This window comes from Bubalus bubalis, chromosome 7 (assembly GCF_019923935.1).
Source record: "Bubalus bubalis isolate 160015118507 breed Murrah chromosome 7, NDDB_SH_1, whole genome shotgun sequence".
Taxonomy (NCBI): Eukaryota; Metazoa; Chordata; class Mammalia; order Artiodactyla; family Bovidae; genus Bubalus; species Bubalus bubalis.
Window position 1 is genome coordinate 101767396 of NC_059163.1, and position 18709 is coordinate 101786104.

The 18709-nt window shown below is 36.4% G+C and overlaps 1 protein-coding gene across 10 annotated transcripts in view; it reads left to right on the forward strand.

Moving 5' to 3' along the window:
* Positions 1 to 18709, forward strand: part of STPG2 (sperm tail PG-rich repeat containing 2) — a 620311-nt gene that overhangs the window by 232921 nt on the left and 368681 nt on the right. For all 10 annotated transcript variants that reach the window (XM_044946202.2, XM_044946197.2, XM_044946200.2 and 7 more), the window contains exon 11: positions 13291 to 13450. In XM_044946202.2, the coding sequence (XP_044802137.2) occupies positions 13291 to 13450 (160 nt within the window). The remainder of the gene's footprint in view (positions 1 to 13290; positions 13451 to 18709) is intronic.

Below are 18709 nucleotides of genomic sequence, written 5' to 3' on the forward strand. Positions count from 1 at the left end.
ATATTTGATTAAAGATTTTGATTTGATGCTTTGATTTAAAGTATCCTTGAAATTTTCTTAACACACTTCACTAATATGACAAGCTTAATCATAAAAGCACCCCTAAGTGAGTTCTTAATAATTATATATTTGAAATTTTAAAATAGAATTTTAGAATTTTAGACCAGAATTTTAGACCAGAATATACCTAGCTAGAAATAACAGCTAGAACAAGTTGCCCCAAAACATAAAGTTAATTTTAGCCCAAATCATAGTTGATTAGTGATTTATTATTTTGCCTAGCTTTGTGTGTGTGCGTGTGGTATATGTGTATACATATATACCTTACAGAAAGCGAAAATGGAAGAACATTTGTTTTATATCTTGCAAGAAATAGTTCGTGTCTAATTGCCTAGAATGTTAACTCTTGTAATGTGTGTGAATTTGTTACCTAGCTATCATTCTTAGAGCTGTTGTGTATCACTGTGGACTCAACCTGCTGGTCAGAGTTTGTCTCCTAAGCAAGGCAAGACTGAAATTCCACTCTGCCTCTGTGGCTCTGCCCCTATTCATGTTGCCCTTCCTGAGGGTCTCATTTTTCCTCCCTGCAAGTCCTACCGTTTACAAATTTTAAGCTTACTCTTTAGCTTCCTATGCTGTTTGGGTTCAAAACTTGGCAAATATCTTGAGAAAGACGCTTTTATTTGTTGCCAGCCCATACAATAGTGTGACTTTGGCTCCTACGCATCAGGAGGCTGCACATTTTATTCTGTCTCTTTAGCCCAGACTTCTGTTCTTTTGCTTGCTCCAGCACTCAGCAAATAGTCCATTGTAAAGAACCATAGTGTATTTGTTCTCTCCTGATCTTTAGTCCCTTATGATAGACTTTGTGTCCTTTGAAAGCTCCACTAGTTCCTCTTTCCGGTAGAATAACCTGGCTGCCTATGAAAAACCTAATCTTTAGCTCTTGCCTTGATTTGGTAAATGCCCATATAGGAGAAAGCAGCTTGTAATGTAAACCACATTAGAAGGGCTTTCCACATTTTTGAATTTAGTACATAAAATTAAGTGTGCTTCCACAGACTTCTTATATTTTTAAAATTATAATTTTAACATTTTACCATTTTTAAAAAGTAATGATGGCTTATCAAAACCTACTCATTGGTGGAAATGCTTGAATAGCAACTTTAATTACAAATCAAACATGTTAAGACAAATTGCAATTTAGAGATAAGCTTAACATCTTAAAAATTTAATTTGCAAGAATAATATGATAATTAAAAAATTTTTATCACAGCTCCACTAATATATACAATAATATTGGCATAACTACAGGGAAAAGCAGACAAATTTAAAAACAAAGGTAACTTATTGTCTGTATACATCTATCTTTAAAAGACAGAATAGAGTTGATCACCTTGTATTTTACTGATTAGGACTAAAGGAGAAAAGGCAAAAACAACAAGTATAAACAATGTAGATAAGGATATTTCTGCATGTTCTTGAAGTAATAAAAAATTTTTTAAATAAATTTGAAAACTTAGGACAACAATACAATGGTCCTTACTGTAGAAAAATGGAATCCAGAGTTAAGGTATTATCTAAAATATATGTTTTTCAGCCAAAACTTATTAGATATGTAAATATTAGATAAGTATTTTTCAAACTCAGAGGGAGAAAACAGTTGAGACACTTTGGTAAGATTAAACATTGTATTTAACAGATGAAGACTTAAAAGTAGCTATCATAAATATATTCAAAGACTCAAGGGAACTTCAGTTCAGTACAGTTGCTCAGTCGTGTCTGACTCTTTGCAGCCCAATGGACTGAAGCATTCCAGGCCTCCCTGTCCATCACCAACTCCCGGAGTTTACTCAAATTCATGTCCATTGATTCAGTGATGCCAGGCAACCATCTCATCCTCTGTCATCCCCATCTCCTCTTGCCATCAGTGTTTCCCTGCATCAGGGTCTTTTCAAATGAGTCCGTTCTTTGCATCACGTGGCCAAAGTACTGGAGTTTCAGCTTCAGTATCAGTCCTTCCAGTGAATATTCAGGACTGATTTCCTTTACGATGGACTGGTTGGATCTCCTTGCAGTCCAAGGGACTCTCAAGAGTCTTCTCCAACACCACGGTTCAAAAGCATCAATTCTTCAGCACTCAGTTTTCCTTATAGTCCAACTCTCATATCCATACATGACTACTGGGAAAACCATAGCCTTGACTAGATGGACCTTTGTTGGCAAAGTTATGTTTCTGCTTTTTAATATGCTATCTGGGTTGGTCATGAATTTCTTTCAAGGAGTAAGTGTCCTTTAATTTCATGGCTGCAGTCACCATCTGCAGTGAATTTGGAGCCCAAGAAAATAAAGTTTGCCACTGTTTCCCCATCTATTTGCCACGAAGTGATGGGACCAGATGCCATGATCTTAGTTATCTGAATGCTGAGCATTAAGCCAACTTTTTCACTCTCCTCTCATTTTCATCAAGAGTCTCTTCAGTTCTTCTTTACATTCTGCCATAAGGGTGGTATCATCTACATATCTGAAGTTATTGATATTTCTCCCAGCAATCTTGATTCCAGCTTGTGCTTCATCCAGCCCAGCATTCGCATGATGTACTCTACATATAAGTTAAATAAGCAGGGTGACAATATGCAGCCTTGATGTACTCCTGTTCCTATTTGGAACCAGTCTGTTTTTCCATGTCCAGTTCTAACTGTCGCTTCCTGACCTGCATACAGATTTCTCAAGAGGCAAGTCAGGTGGTCTGGTATTCCCATCTCTTTCAGAATATTCCACAGTTTATTGTGATCCACACAGTCAAAGGCTTTGGCATACTCAATAAAGTAGAAGTAGATGCTTTTCTTGAACTCCCCTTGCTTTTTCGATGATCCAATGGATGTTGGCAATTTGGTCTCTGGTTCCTCTGCCTTTTCTAAATCCAGCTTGAACATCTGGAAGTTCACAGTTCATGTACTGTTGAAGCTTGGCTTTGAGAATTTTGAGCATTACTTTACTAGTTGTGTGAGATGAGTGCAGTTGTGCAGTAGTTTGAGCATTCTTTGGCATTGCCTTTCTTTGGGATTGGAATGAAAATTGACCTTTTCCAGTCCTGTGGCCACTGCTGAGCTTTCCAAATTTGCTGGCATATTGAGGGCAGTGCTTTCATAGAATCATCTTTTAGGATTTGAAACAGCTCAACTGGAATTCCATCACCTCCACTAGCTTTGTTCATAGTGATTCTCCAAAGCCCACTTGACTTCACATTCCAGCTGTCTGGCTCTAAGTGAGTGATCACACCATCATGGTTTTCTGGGTCAATAAGATATTTTTTGTACAGTTCTTCTGTGTATTTTTGCCACCTCTTCTTAATATCTTCTGCTTCTGTTAGGTCCATACTGTTTCTGTCCTTTATTGTGCCTATCTTTACATGAACTGTTTCCTCGGTGTCTCTGATTTTCTTGAAGAGATCTCTAGTCTTTCCTATTCTATTGTTTTCCTCTGTTTCTTTTCATTGATCATTGAGGAAGGCTTTCTTATCTCTCCTTGCTATCCTTTGGAACTCTACATTCAAATGGGTATATCTTTTCTTTTTCTCCTTTGCTTTTCACGTCTCTTCTTTCCATAGCTATTTGTAAGGCCTCCTCAGACAGCCATTTTTCTTTTTTGCATTTCTTTTTCTTGGCGATGATCTTGATCCCCATCTCCTGTACAATATCACATACCTCTGTCCATAGATCTTCAGGCACTCTATCCGATCAAAAATCCCTTGAATCTATTTGTCACTTCCACTGTATAATTATAAGGGTTTTGATTTAGGTCATATCTGAATGGTCTAGTGTTTTTCCCTACTTTCTTCAATTTAAGTCTGAATTGGCAATAAGGAGCTCATGATCTGACCCACAGTCAGCTCCTGGTCTTGATCTTGCTGACTGTACAGGTTTCTCCATCTTTGGCTGCAAATAATATAATCAGTCTGATTTTGATATTGACCATCCGGTGATGTCCCTTGTAAAATCTTCTCTTGTGTTGTTGGAAGAGGGTGTTTTCTATGACCAGTGTGTTCTCTTGACAAAACCCTATTAGCCTTTGCCTTGCTTCATTCTGTACTCCAAGGCCAAATTTGCCTGTTACTCCAGGTATTTCTTGACTTCCTACTTTTGCATTCCAGTCCCCTGTAATGAAAAGGACATATTTTTGGGGTATTAATTCTAGAAGGTCTTGTAGGTCTTCATAGACCCTTTCAATTTCAGCTTCTTCAGCATTACTGGTTGGGGCACAGACTTGGATTACTGTGATACTGAATGATTTGCCTTGGAAACGAACAGAGATCATTCTGTCATTTTTGAGATTGGCTCCAAGTGCTGCATTTCAGACTCTTTTCGTGACTATGTTGGCTACTCCATTTCTTCTAAGGGATTCTTGCCCACAGTAGTAGATATCATGGTCATCTGAGTTAAATTCACCCATTCTAGTCCATTTTAGTTCACTGATTCCTCAAATGTCGACGTTCTGTATTGCCATCTCCTGTTTGACCGCTTCCAATTTGCCTTGATTCATGGACCTAACATTCCAGATTCCTATTCAGTATTGCTCTTTACCGCATCGGACTTTGCTTCTATCACCAGTATATCCACAACTGGGTGTTGTTTTTACTTTGGCTGTGTCTCTTCATTCTTTCTGTAGTTATTTCTCCACTAATCTCCAGTAGCGTATTGGGCACCTACCGAGCTGGGGAGTTCATCTTTCAGTGTGCTATCTTTTTGCCTTTTCATAGTGTTCATGGGGTTCTCAAGGCAAGAATACTGAAGTGGTTTGCCATTGCCTTCTCCAGTGGACCACATTTTGTCAGAACTCTCCCCATGACCTGTTTGTATTGGGTTGCCCTACAGGGCATGGCTCGTAGTTTCATTGAGTTAAACAATGCTGTGGTCCATGTGACCAGATTGGTTCGTTTTCTGTGATTGTGGTTTTCAGTCTGTCTGTCCTCTTTAAGCAGGATAAGAGGCTTATGGAAACTTTTTGATGGGAGAGACTGATTGAGAGGGAAACTGGGCCTTGTTCTAATTGGCAGGGCCATGCTCAGAAAATCTGTAATCCAATTTTCTGATGATGGGTGGGGCTGTGTTCCTTTCCTGTTATTTACCTGGGACCAAATTATGGTGGCAAGAAGAGGTGACAAGAATACACAGAAGAACTGTACAAAAAATATCTTCATGACCCAGATAATCACGATGGTGTGATCACTCATTTAGAGCCAGACATCCTGGAATGTGAAGTCAAGTGGGCCTTAGAAAGCATCACTACAAACAAAGCTAGTGGAGGTGATGGAATTCCAGTTGAGCTATTCCAAATCCTAAAAGATGATTCTATGAAAGCACTGCCCTCAATATGCCAGCAAATTTGGAAAACTCAGCAGTGGCCACAGGACTGGAAAAGGTCAATTTTCATTCCAATCCCAAAGAAAGGCAATGCCAAAGAATGCTCAAACTACTGCACAATTGCCCTCATCTCACACAACTAGTAAAGTAATGCTCAAAGTTCTCCAAGCCAGGCTTCAGCAATACGTGAACCGTGAACTTCCTGATGTTCAAGCTGGTTTTAGAAAAGGCAGAGGAACCAGAGATCAAATTGCCAACATCTTCAGGATCGTGGAAAAAGCAAGAGAGTTCCAGAAAAACATCTATTTCTGCTTTATTGACTATGCCAAAGCCTTTGACTGTGTGGATCACAATAAACTGTGGAATATTCTGAAAGAGATGGGAATACCAGACCACCTGACCTGCCTCTTGAGAAATCTGTATGCAGGTCAGGAGGCAACAGTTAGAACTGGACATGGAACAACAAACTGGTTCCAAATTGGGAAAGGAGTACGTCAAGGCTGTATATTGTCACCCTGCTTATTTAACTTATATGCAGAGTACATCATGAGAAACGCTGGACTGGAAGAAACACAAGCTGGAATCAAGATTGCCAGGAGAAATATCAATAACCTCAGATATGCAGATGACACCACCCTTATGGCAGAAAGTGAAGAGGAACTCAAAAGCCTCTTGATGAAAGTGAAAGTGGAGAGTGAAAAAGTTGGCTTAAAGCTCAACATTCAGAAAACGAAGATCATGGCATCTGGTCCTATTACTTCATGGGAAATAGATGGGGAAACAGTGGAAACAGTGTCAGACTTTATTTTTGGGGCTCCAAAATCACTGCAGATGGTGACTGCAGCCATGAAATTAAAAGACGCTTACCTCTTGGGAAGAAAGTTATGACCAACCTAGATAGCATATTGAAAAGCAGAGACATTACTTTGCCAACAAATGTCCGTCTAGTCAAGGCTATGGTTTTTCCTGTGGTCATGTATGGATGTGAGATTGGACTGTGAAGAAGGCTGAGGGCCGAAGAATTGATGCTTTAGAACTGTGGTATTGGAGAAGACTCTCTAGAGTCCCTTGGACTGCAAGGAGATGCAACCTGCCCATTCTGAAGGAGATCAGCCCTGGGATTTCTTTGGAGGGAATGATGCTAAAGCTGAAAGTCCAGTACTTTGGCCACCTCACATGAAGAGTTGACTCACTGGAAAAGACTCTGATGCTGGGAGGGATTGGGGTCAGGAGGAGAAGAGGAGGACAGAGGATGAGATGGCTGGATGGCATCACTGACTCGATGGACGTGAGTCCGAGTGAACTCCGGGAGTTGGTGATGGACAGGGAGGCCTGGAGTGCTGCGATTCATGGGGTCACAAGGATTCAGACACGACTGAATGACTGAACTGAACTGATTGAAACTATGGTGGAGTAATATGATAAGGAATGTGAAAGTGAAATTTCTCAGTCGTGTCTGACTCTTTGCGACTCCATGGACTGTAGCCTACCAGTCTCCTCAGTCTATGGGATTTTCCAGGCAAAAATACTGGAGTACGTTACCATTTCCTTCTCCAGGGGATCTTCCCAACCCAGGGATCCAACCCGGGTCTCCTGCCTTGCAGGCAGATGCTTTACCATCTGAGCCACCAGGGAATATGATGGGTCCTCCTTAGAGGATCCCATGCATATACTGCTACACTCAGTGCCCCCAACCCTGCAGCAGGCCACCACCAACCCACGCCTCCACTGGAGACTCCTGGACACTCCCAGGAAAGTATGGGTCAGTCTCTTTTGGGGTCAAGGGAATTTCAGTTTAGATAATTAAAGTAAATATACTGAGTTAGACAGTAGGGAATATCAGTAAAAAATAGAAACAAGCATGCAAGCAAGCAAAAGAACCAAAAAAGATTTCTAGAATTATAAAGGACAAAAATGTAAATGAAAATTGACCAATGCGACTTAATAGCAGATTTGAGATGACAGAAGACAAAATTAGTGAACTCAATAAAATATAGCTCAACAGAAATCATTGAATCTGAACAAAAAAATTGAACAAAATGAAAATTTTCAGAAATCTTTGGGTCAGTGTCACATATTCCAGCATATATGAAATGATAGTCTCAGGAGGAGAGTTGAGAAAGAAAGGGGCAAAAAAAAGTTTGAAGAAAAGATAGCTGAAAGCTTTTCCAGAATTAATGAAAAACATGAATATACAAGTCCAGGAAGTTTGGTGAACTGTTAAGAAATATATTTATAAAGAGAATCTGCTCTTAGGCATACATAGTCAAATGGCTGGAAGCCAAAAACAAAAAGAACATCTTAAAAGTGAAAAATAGTTTACTACATACAGTGGAAATAATATGATTATGAATCTCTTATCAGAAATAGTAGAGGCCCAGAATCAGTGAGTGTTAGTCACTCAGTCATGTCCAACTCTTTGTGACCCCATGGACTGTAGCCTGCCAGGCTCCTCTGTCCATGGGATTCTCCAGGTGAGAATACTGGAGTGGGTGGCCATTCCCTTCTCTAGGGGATTTTCCTGGTTCAGGGATTGGACCAGTGCCTCCTGTGTCTCCTGCACTGACGGCAGATTCTTTCCCATCTGAACCACCAGGGAAGCCCCCCAAATCAGTGAAATGACATGTTAAATGCCAGGAGAAATATAAGTGAATCAAGAATTCTGTAGCCAGTAAAAGTATCACTGAAAAATGAAACGTGAAATAAAGACATCTTCAAATCTGTAAACCATAGCATGGTAAAAGGAAAATTCATTCTGAGGCTAACTCAGGTTCAGTCTTTGTTCATAGTGTACTATATCTTAGGAGTCAACTTGGTGATTAAATGCTCCATATCTTGCTGGGGCTGAAGATTTAATGTTGGTATTTGGTAATCAGAATTTTTAAAGATCAGAGCATACCTGCAGTTTAATATGTCCAAGATTAGAGAGTTTATGAAATTTCACATGTCAAAATGGCAGGGAACAAGGATTGGAAAAATTGAATTTTTTGAAATGAACTGGTGTTTGAGGCTTCAGGTCAGTCAGGATTTTAAGTGGTTAAGAATTCTGGGCATGGGGAATTATGCAGGGCCTTCAATTTTTAATTTTGTTGTTTTGTTGGTTGTTTGGGACTTAAAATGCTAGGAATTTTCCTTTTAAATGTCCTATTGGTATTTCTCTGCAGGAAATGGAAATATCACTGAGGGTTTCATGTAGTCTCACAACTAATGGAAATAATAATGCTAATAATAATGATGGCAGTGAAAACAAACTGTAGTTCTTGTTATGTATCAAGCATGTTGATCTGAACAAATAGATTGCTGAGTGTTTCTCTAGCAAAGATGTGTTTATTTGAGATCAACAGAGAATGACAATTTGGTGTCTGCAAACATGGTGTATGTGTGTGTGCTCAGTCACTTGAGTTGTGGCTGACTCTTTGTGATCCTATGGACTGTAGCCTACCAAGGCCCATTTCCCGGGATTATCCCGGCAAGAACACTGTAGTGGGTTGCCATGCCCTCCTCTAGGGGATCTTCCCAATCCAGGGATCAAACCTGTGCCTCCTGCATTTCAGGTGGATTGTTTACCACTGAGCCACCTGGGAAGTCCCTGCAACCATGGTGAGTCACATGCAAGTCCCTGCAGGGCTAGGGAAGGAGAACGTTTTTGCAGAGATGAAAAGGAAGTTGGGAGGGCTATAGAAAACAGAGTCCAGGGTATTTCATTGGCTGAGTTCTTGCCAGGAAAGAAGAGGCTATTTCTTCCTGTAGGGCTTTACTATCATCCCAGGGTATGAGAGCTCCCTCTTCTGATCTTCTGACTATAATTAATTGAGGTTTTGGTTTGTTAATGCTTTAATAGATACCATTCTAAGAATTTTGCATACATCAATTATTTTAATTCTATTATAATTTATGTCATTTTTAGATAGGACCCTGGCTTTCCAGGTGAAGAAGTCAAATACCTTAGACTTTAATTTGCATTAAGACATAACTTGTATTTCATCAGACATTTATGGCGTTTTCCCTCAGTCTCTATTTGCGTCTTTCAGTTTGTCCTCCCACTGTTGCCTCTGGGAAGTGAACATAACTGCCAGCACTGCCAAGGCCATCACTGGAATAGATTTTTTTAAAAACTCACTTTATTTAAGCTAAAAAAATAAAATAACCTCTAAAATGGAATTTTTAATGTTCTCTATTTTTTTTTATTTTAATAACTGCCAGTTGAAAAGCTGGCATTTGAGCTTATGGCTTAAACTCATGTCCTAGGTTTTAAAAATTAGACCAGGAAGATGAGAATCAAGTAGTTTTAGCTTTTGTGCTGGGACTCAGATTGTACTGAAAAACATGTGGGATATTCCAAACACAGGAACAGGATTCAAATACTGGGTTAAAAAAAAGACATGAGAAATGTCTATTATATCCACTCATCAAATGCCTTTCCTATTTTCTGTGATGTATAAAGGATCACTAACAGAAATTTGATGATTTTACGTATACATACTATTTCCCCCTGAAATGGTGTATAAAATACAATATATAGGTAGTGTTGTTGCTCTTTTTTTAAAAAAGTTACTTTGTTTTTATTGAAGGATAATTGCTTTACAGAATTTTGCTATTTTCTGTCAAACCTCAACATGAATCAGCCATAGGTATACATATATCCTCTCCCTTTTGAAACTCCCTCCCATCTTCCTCCCCATCCCACCCCTCTAGGTTGATGCAGAGCCCATGTTTGAGTTTCCTGAGCCATACAGCAAATTCTCATTGGCTATCTATTTTGCATATAGTAATGTAAATTTCCATGTTACTGTTTCCATACATCTCACCCTCTCCATTATTGGTCTTAGACAGGCTTTCAGATTTGTCTTACTAATCCTAGGAATTAATTAATGAATGCCTAGAAAATTTGCCTGGCATATTAATCTCTTAGATTAAATGAGAGTTGAAGATGAGTAAGAACAGCCTAGAAACATCAGTAAAGGACACAATTAGGGAATAAGACTTTATATTTTTGGGCTCCAAAATCATCACAGTTGGTGACTGCAGCCATGAAATTAAAAGATGCTTGCTCCTTGGAAGAAAAGCTATGACCAACCTAGACAGCATATTAAAAAGCAGAGACATTACGTGCCAGCAAAAGTCTGTCTAGTCAAAGCTATGGTTTTTCCAGTAGTCATGTATGGATGTGAGAGTTGAACTATAAAGAAAGCTGAGCACCAAAGAATTGATGCTTTTGAACTGTGGTGTTGGAGAAGATTCTTGAGAGTCCTTTGGACAGCAAGGAGATCCAACCCGTCCATCCTAAAGGAAATCAGTCCTGAATATTCATTGGAAGGACTGATGCTAAAGCTGAAGTTCCAGTACTTTGGCCACCTGATGCAAAGAACCGACTCATTGGAAAAGACCCTGATGCTAGGAAGCATTGATGGAAGGGGGAGAAGTGGACGACAGAGGATGAGATGGTTGGATGGAATCACTGACTCAATGGACATGAGTTTGAGTAAACTCTGGGAGTTTGGTTATGGACAGAGAGGCCTGGCATGCTGTGGTCCATGGGGTCACAAACAGTCGGACACGACTGAGTGACTGACCTGAACTGAACAGCTTTTGATAAGAAAATGAAAATGGGTAGTATAATCAAGATCTTTGTAAAGTTTTCCTAAATACTCTGAGTACTTTGTATATGAATGGTTTCTTTGTGTGTTTGTGCTCTTTTATGCTTTCCATTCACATACCACAGAGGCAGTCCTGAAAGATCCAAAAGTCATCTTTGGAGCTATTTTACTACCATTTATCCTCAGCCTACTTTTACTAAATATACTCCTAGTGTAGACAAGACAGAAACAGTAATTGACATTTCCCAGTTGACTTATAGATTGTGGAATTTGTGTTTGACATAGTATTTACACCAAAAATATGAAATTGCATGTAAGAATCTCCTCCACCAGTCATGATCCATGCTTTTACCTTATTTAGTGATTCTTTGGAAGTGGGAGATCATACTGTGGGCTTGTGCATGAAGATGATGATCATAGGGATTTAAGGATCAAAGAAAGTACGTTTTATAAAGTATGGCTCCTAGATGGACTTCAAAAGTATGCTTTCTCAGTATCCAAATGTGTTTGACTTATTTGAAACATTAAAAAAACTCTTTTCTGTTTGCCTATACTTTGATTGTTCAGTCTTGTTTTCTACATTGAAATTAGCTTTTTGTAGAATAGTAAGGCGGAGAAGGCAATGGCACCCCACTCCAGTACTCTTGCCTGGAAAATCCCATGGACAGAGGAGCCTGGTAGGCTGCAGTCCATGGGGTCGCGAAGAGTTGGACGTGACTGAGTGACTTCATTTTCACTTTTCACCTTCATGCATTGGAGAAGGAAATGGCAACCCACTCCAGTGTTCTTGCCTGGAGAACCCCAGGGACGGGGGAGCCTGGTGGGCTGCCATCTATGGGGTCGCACAGAGTCGGACACGACTGAAGCGACTTAGCAGCAGCAGCTGCAGAATAGTAAGGTTGTATATTAGATATTCAGTCATGTCCAACTGTTTGCAACCTCATGGACTGTAGCCTGCCAGGTTCCTCTGTCCATGGAATTCTCCAGGCAACAGTACTGGAGTAGGTAGACATTCCCTTCTCCAGGAGATCTTCCCTATCCAGGGATTGAACCCAGGTCTCCTGCATTGCTGGCAGATTCTTTACCATCTGAACCACCAGGGAATAGTAAGATTAGCTAACCCGTTTGTAGGTTCAGGGACCAATCTAAGTATTTGTTTTAACTGATTTAAACCTCACAGCAACTCAATGACATAGAATATAAGTTCTGTAGTTTTCCCACTTACAGATGAAGACACTGGGAATTACAGAGGTTAAGTAGCTTGGTTAGGGTCCTACAGCAAGTAAGAAGCAGATATTTGGAACCAAAAAGGTCTAGTGCTAGAACCTCCACCCTTAGCCACAAGACAAGTCTCCTGCCTGCCCGAAAATTATTAAAACTTAAAAAATATTGTCTTTGTACATAAAACAGATGAACAGATTTGTTATATATAAAACATTATTTTTTGAAATTATTTGAAGAAAATGAGTTTTAAAAGTTTTCATTGAGGTAATTAGCTAATGGTTTGTAGGCATTAATTGTGTAACAAATATATAATATTTTTATTTTGTTTAGATTCGAATTATTATTACAGTTATTAATATCCATGTGGTTTATGTTGATTAAAAATGTTAATATAACTGTAGAGCATGTTAAGAGCCATAAGTGATGAAAGGGGGAAGCCTTTTAACCTAATTGAAATCTATTAAAATGAAATAAGCAGTCTCATTTGTAGGATAAGTTAAATATGCTCACATAGGATGGTAAAGCAGGAATAGTTTTGCGCCTTAAAAAAATAAATAATCAGCTTTCTCATTTCTATAAAAAATTTGATTTTTATTGTGAAATTTGAAAATTAGAGCTTGATGTATATTATGAAGGGCTTTCCAGTGGCTCAGTGGTAAAGAATTCGCATGCAATGCAGGAGATGTGAGTTGGATCCCTGGGTTGAGAAGATCCTATGGAGAAGGCCATGACAACACATGACAAGTCCAGTATTCTTGCCTGGTGAATCCCATGGATGAGGAGCTTGGTGATCTACGGTCCATGGGATTGCAGAGTCAGACACGATTTAGCGACTAAACAACAACAACAACTATATTATGAAGACTAATTTTTTAAGAATGTGAATCTGTACTTCATGATTCTGTTCATGTTAATTTTTTGTGAGTCAGTTTATACTTCATTTAGGAGAGGATAATTTAGGGATACTCTTTTAAATTTCTATTTTTAATAATGAAGTAAAAGTTTTGTATTTTTCTACGTATGCCATTTTGTAGTGTGAACATCTATGCTATATCTTTCTGGAAATTTCCTGTATGTTTATGCTGGTTCATTGAAATCTGTTTCAGGGTGTTCCAGCACCAGGTGCCTATGATGTTCAAAAATCATATGAGATGTCTCAAATTCAACATAAATACATGCCGCCTCGTACTTTTGTGGCTAGAATAAAACATGCCTCCTTTCTTAGCACAACACCTAGGTGCCTGGACAAAGTGGATGATGGGCCAGGTAAGTAAAGATTGTCCTTTTAAAGATATGAGGAAAAAAATCTAAGGTTCCCTTATTAAAATAGATAATTGTAAATATATGTTATATTTACCATGTCTCTTTTAAGTTTGCAGGACAAAAAAAAAAAAAAAAAAAAACCAACCTAAATCTGCTTATTTAGTGAAAGATGTTAGATTTTTTTCAACTGTACGGTTTGTTTGGAATTTTATGTCTTTTAATTTTTCCAAAGACAATTTTACTAATTTTACTACAGCTAATAAGTCATCTCCTATTAGAGAAAAAAACAAACTCTAAATATGCTATATTATTAGAGGAGAAATAACTACTGATTTGGAAAATCAGTCATATACAAGGTATATATCTTATACATATCATGCCAGTCTCATGGAATTATTTAAATTTTCCTCAAGTATTAAGAAAGCAACTATTTAAAAGCTAAATGTTTTTTATCAGGGCTTGAAATACCAAAAGGAATTTTGATTTTTAGAATTGCAATTAGTTCAGCTACTAGTAATTACACTTTTGTACTAAAATATAATGAAATAGCTTTTCTTGGTAATGAAAATGAATTGGTAAGTCTGTTTCACACCAGAGTGCTAGATAAAGAATAAGAACATGAGTTTTCAACAGTAATTTACAAATGTATTGCCAGTAAATAATCAAACTATTGTAATGAATCTTTATGAGACTATAAAAAGAAAAAAATGAAATAGAATAGAGAAAATTAAGAGATTTTAAAGAAAAATCAAAGCAGGAGAATATGATGGGTCAAACAAATAAGAATACTTGGGGAACCCTGAAATCCATAGAGGCTTGCTTTATTTTTCACTTTCAAGAATCAGGTATATTACCAACTTACAGGTCCATTTGAAGTCCAAATTTAGCTTTCCTTAGTTTCTTTTTCACCTTTTGAGTTATTGTGCCATTGTATATTTTGTCAGGTTTTAGCTTTGTTGGAAATATCAGTAGAATTCAATTACCTTTACTGTGTCCATAACCACACTCAATATATGGTCACCCAGAAATGTTTTAGGGAAATTAATTCTTTGAAGTCGAGGTATCATCACTGTCACCAAGACCAAGAACAATCAATCAAGTAACAGATGTCTATTCCAGAGTCCCTTAAAGTAGATTAGATTGGTTTTCATATTTTCTGAAGATTTTTTTCCTTTGCTTTTACTCTCATCTCCATAAAATGTATTATAGATAGAATGCATAGTAAGAGTTTGAGTTAAGTTCCAGAATTGGAATATGACTTTTCATTACTTCAATATTTAGCCTCAGGCAAGTAAACTAATTGTTTCATTAGTTTCTATTTTACAAAATTGAGATAAAACTTGCCACCTACTTGACTCTCATGAGAATATGAAAGATTAATAAAACTATACTTCAAAGTCATTTTCAGAATATTTGAATCTCCTAGAAGTATAAAATCTTATTATAATATGAAGCATGTTTCTTCTTAGTGCCAAGCCAGCAATAGCTTCTGAAAGAATTTGGGATAGGGAAATATCTTCATTATGAAGACAGTTATTATTTGGAAGTAAAGACACATGGGCTGTCAACGCCACTATACAACTGTAGATTAGCTAGGTAACTAAATGAAAAGAGTTTATCACAATAAGCCAATACTTCATTAAGTTTGCCATCCTGCATCTTAAAGTAGCCTATAATTCAAATAAATGATAGCAGATATCCCACATGCCTCTATAATCAACACATTCGAAAAAATATATGCATTTCTGAAGCTATTACCTGATGCCATGATTATGAAATTTGATTTCCTCTGACACATGTAGATACTGTAATATTATAGAATGATTCATTTTTTTTGAACTTAATCTTAAAATATGTAGTCCAAAATATGTCTCTTACATATATTTAATAGGTGACCAGGGCCAATTCAATTAATATCCATACCTTGTTTTGGTAATTGAAGATTAACTTCTGTTTGTCCTGTTACATTGATTTAATCTAGGAAAATAAGTCCGGTGTGTATCAACTCTCTGAATAGGTTCATCTTATTTTGTTGATTTTTGTTTAGGCTAGATTTTTTATTGACCAATATGACAAGCAATTCTTAATTCTATAATGAGAATAGCCCATTTATATTTATAGTTCTTAATACCATTTAACTTTTGTTGGGGACAACTAGTATGTTAAGTCTTTAGGCTTTTGTTTTAAATTATTGGTATATGATCAAAAGGTACAATGATAGTAATTCTGTTGGTTATATGTTTTGTGTCAACGTTTATCCTATGAATGATATTCTTTCTTATCATATCTTCTTAGAAAAAGAGTGGGTTTTTTTTAATCCCTAATATTTGTCATTTAAATCTTAGTAATTGTTTTACCTTAATACCAGTGATAAGAGCCATTTGGGTTTTATGTCAAATTATTTATGAGCCAGATAAAATTATTTTCTGTTACTGTATATGTGTATTTGTATACATTTGAAACTATAAGACTGAGTTAATTTATAGAGCCTGATATTCATGTTTCTTCCTTGAGTCATGACATTGGCAAGAAGAATTGAGTGCTTTGCCTTACAAAACTTAAAGAACATGTACCTATAATAGAATAATAGGCAAGTTAAAAATTTATTACTGTCTGATATTTGTAGGTAAAAGTGGTAAGAACTGAGATTGATAAATGACATAATATGAGTTTGGTTGACATATGAATAGTATTCTTGGGACTCACAAACTTACAGGACATTCAGTCACTGAACATTCTATAGCTGTGTATTTATTTCAAATTATTTTAGAACTTTTATTAACACTATGGAAGTGATTTTGTTTTATTCAAATGAAGTCTTTTCTTTGAAGTTATTCAAGAAGGATAAAACTCATTTTCATTAGTCTAAATTAAAGGGAGAAGTAGTATAGTTGCAGTCAGTATACTGTATACCATTAAATGTTGTGTAACCAATAAAAACACATTTGAATCGTTTAATGAGGAAGTTATTAAATGAGGTGTATCACATTATAAAGCAATCTACTCTTACACACCACGTTTTAATTCAGGGATATGTAAATGGCTTTGTGATTAATCCAGTTCAGGTAAAGTAAAATTGTTAAGTGTAAAGAGAATTAAACATTATTTTTTCTCTCATATTTAACCTATTTTTGGACCTTTGGAGGAGGAAAATACTCAGCAAATTTAAAAAGAAAATGAATGAAAACATTGAGAATGTGGAAATTTGGGGACTCTTGTATCACAGTGGAAGTATAAGTTGATGTCAGTGATTCTAAAGAACAAGCTGGCAGAATGTTTCAAATATACATCCCATTTAACCCTAACATTCTACTTCTGTGAGTCCTCTATGAAGTAATTGATAATATGCCTTAAGTTTTACACATCAAGTATATTCATCCAAGAATACTAAAAATGAAAAGTTTTAAATATATTAAATGAAAGAAAATAGGTAATTCTGGTGTATAAGCTGAATAGAGTCCTATGAAAAATTTTAAAATGGTATATATCATTTAAACCTGATAACAGGATAGGATTAATTTGATCAGTCATTCAAAAAATATGTACCGAGAGCCTCTTACATATTAAGCACTGTTCCAGGGACTTGTGATAGAGCAGTGAACAAGATGTAAACATTGTTTCATGGAGCAAAACTTTAGGAGCGAGACATTTAATAAATAAATGAATAAATAGATCAATAGGTTGATAAATGAGGGAAGGAAAAGAAAGAATACAAGATGGTTATACATGCTATGGAGAAAAATGAGAAAAAAGGAAGAACGGGAGTTCATTGTGGGTTCTGCATCAGTTTAAAAAGTGTTATCAGTGAAGAGCTTACTTGGAAAATAATATGTGATTAAACAACCTTAGGCTCATGAAAGATTTTGTTTTGCTTTTCAATTTTTGCTTTCTCTATATGAACATACACTGTTCTATAGTAAGTAAAAATGATTTAAAAATTTTAATAAAACAATTGAAATTTAAAGCATAATTTTAATTAAAATCAATGTTTAAGTGAATAATAGATTAAACAATACATAGTATAAATATAACACTTGTAGGCTGAACATAACAGGTACTGAGACTGTTTTATATAGAAAGCGTAGATCATTTCTAATGAAAACAGCGTGATTTATGTATCACATTCCCATGGGAAATTATTTTAGGAAACAAATATAATTCATCTTTGAAGTTAATTGAACACATCCCATGAAGATGTTTTTGTTCACTTTTTTAATAAATATAAGTGGTACCTTTGATATAAAAATCAGCGTAGTGTGAAAACTAATTATTCTATTTTCTCAGTGGTTTGTAATATTATAGCTTCAGAAATACTAAAGAGTTTGTCAAAATGCAGTTCATCCCACTTGCTGAGTGCTGGTGCAATAAACATGTAATTTTTGGCTTGTTTTTCTATAGCTTCCACAAATGCTTTTGGGCTCTGAAAATGCAGTATAATTCTCAATATAGGCAAAAATTGATCAGATCAGTATTGGAAACTTGCTGATTTTATATCATTGTTAAAAATAGTGAAATTTTATTACTGAAAGTAAGATAACTTTATTCGATTTGCTTTCAAATTGTTTTGTTTCTTTGGGTACTTCATATATCAGGTAAATTCTTATTTATATACAATTTGAGAAAGATCAATTTATTTACTAGGTGTATCTTAAAGGTAAAATTACCCTGCATGTAGTATACAGAATGAATTTTCTGAGTCATTCACTTTTTGTATACTAAAGAATCTTTGAGGAGAATGGAAAAAGCTTCCTTTGAGGAGAAATTAACTATGTTGGGGGAGGGGAAGAAAGGACTGATGCAAAATATTTTAGAACACAAAGGTTAACAGAATCAAAATCTGAAATAGAATGGTAGCCTTAAAGCAGAAAATGGACTTTGTTTATTTAGGTGCAAGGTAAGGTATAAAGAATAACTGAAAATATATAGATTTTATATATAGAGATAATACAGGTATAACTCTTTTTTTGTACTTTGCATTATTGCATTTTACTGATACAGCTTTTTTTAAAAAAAAATAAACTGGTGCTCTGTGGCCACCCTGTTGAGCAAGTCTATCCACACCATTTTTCCAACAGCATTTCTCACTTCCTGTCTCTGTGTCACGTTTTGGTAATTCTCACAATATTTCAAGATTTGAATTATTATTATATTTGTTACAGTGACTTGTAGTCTGTGATCTTTGATGTTACTGTTTTAATTGCTTGAGGACATCATGAACTACACCCATATAAGATGGCAAACTTAGCTGGTAAATGTCATGTG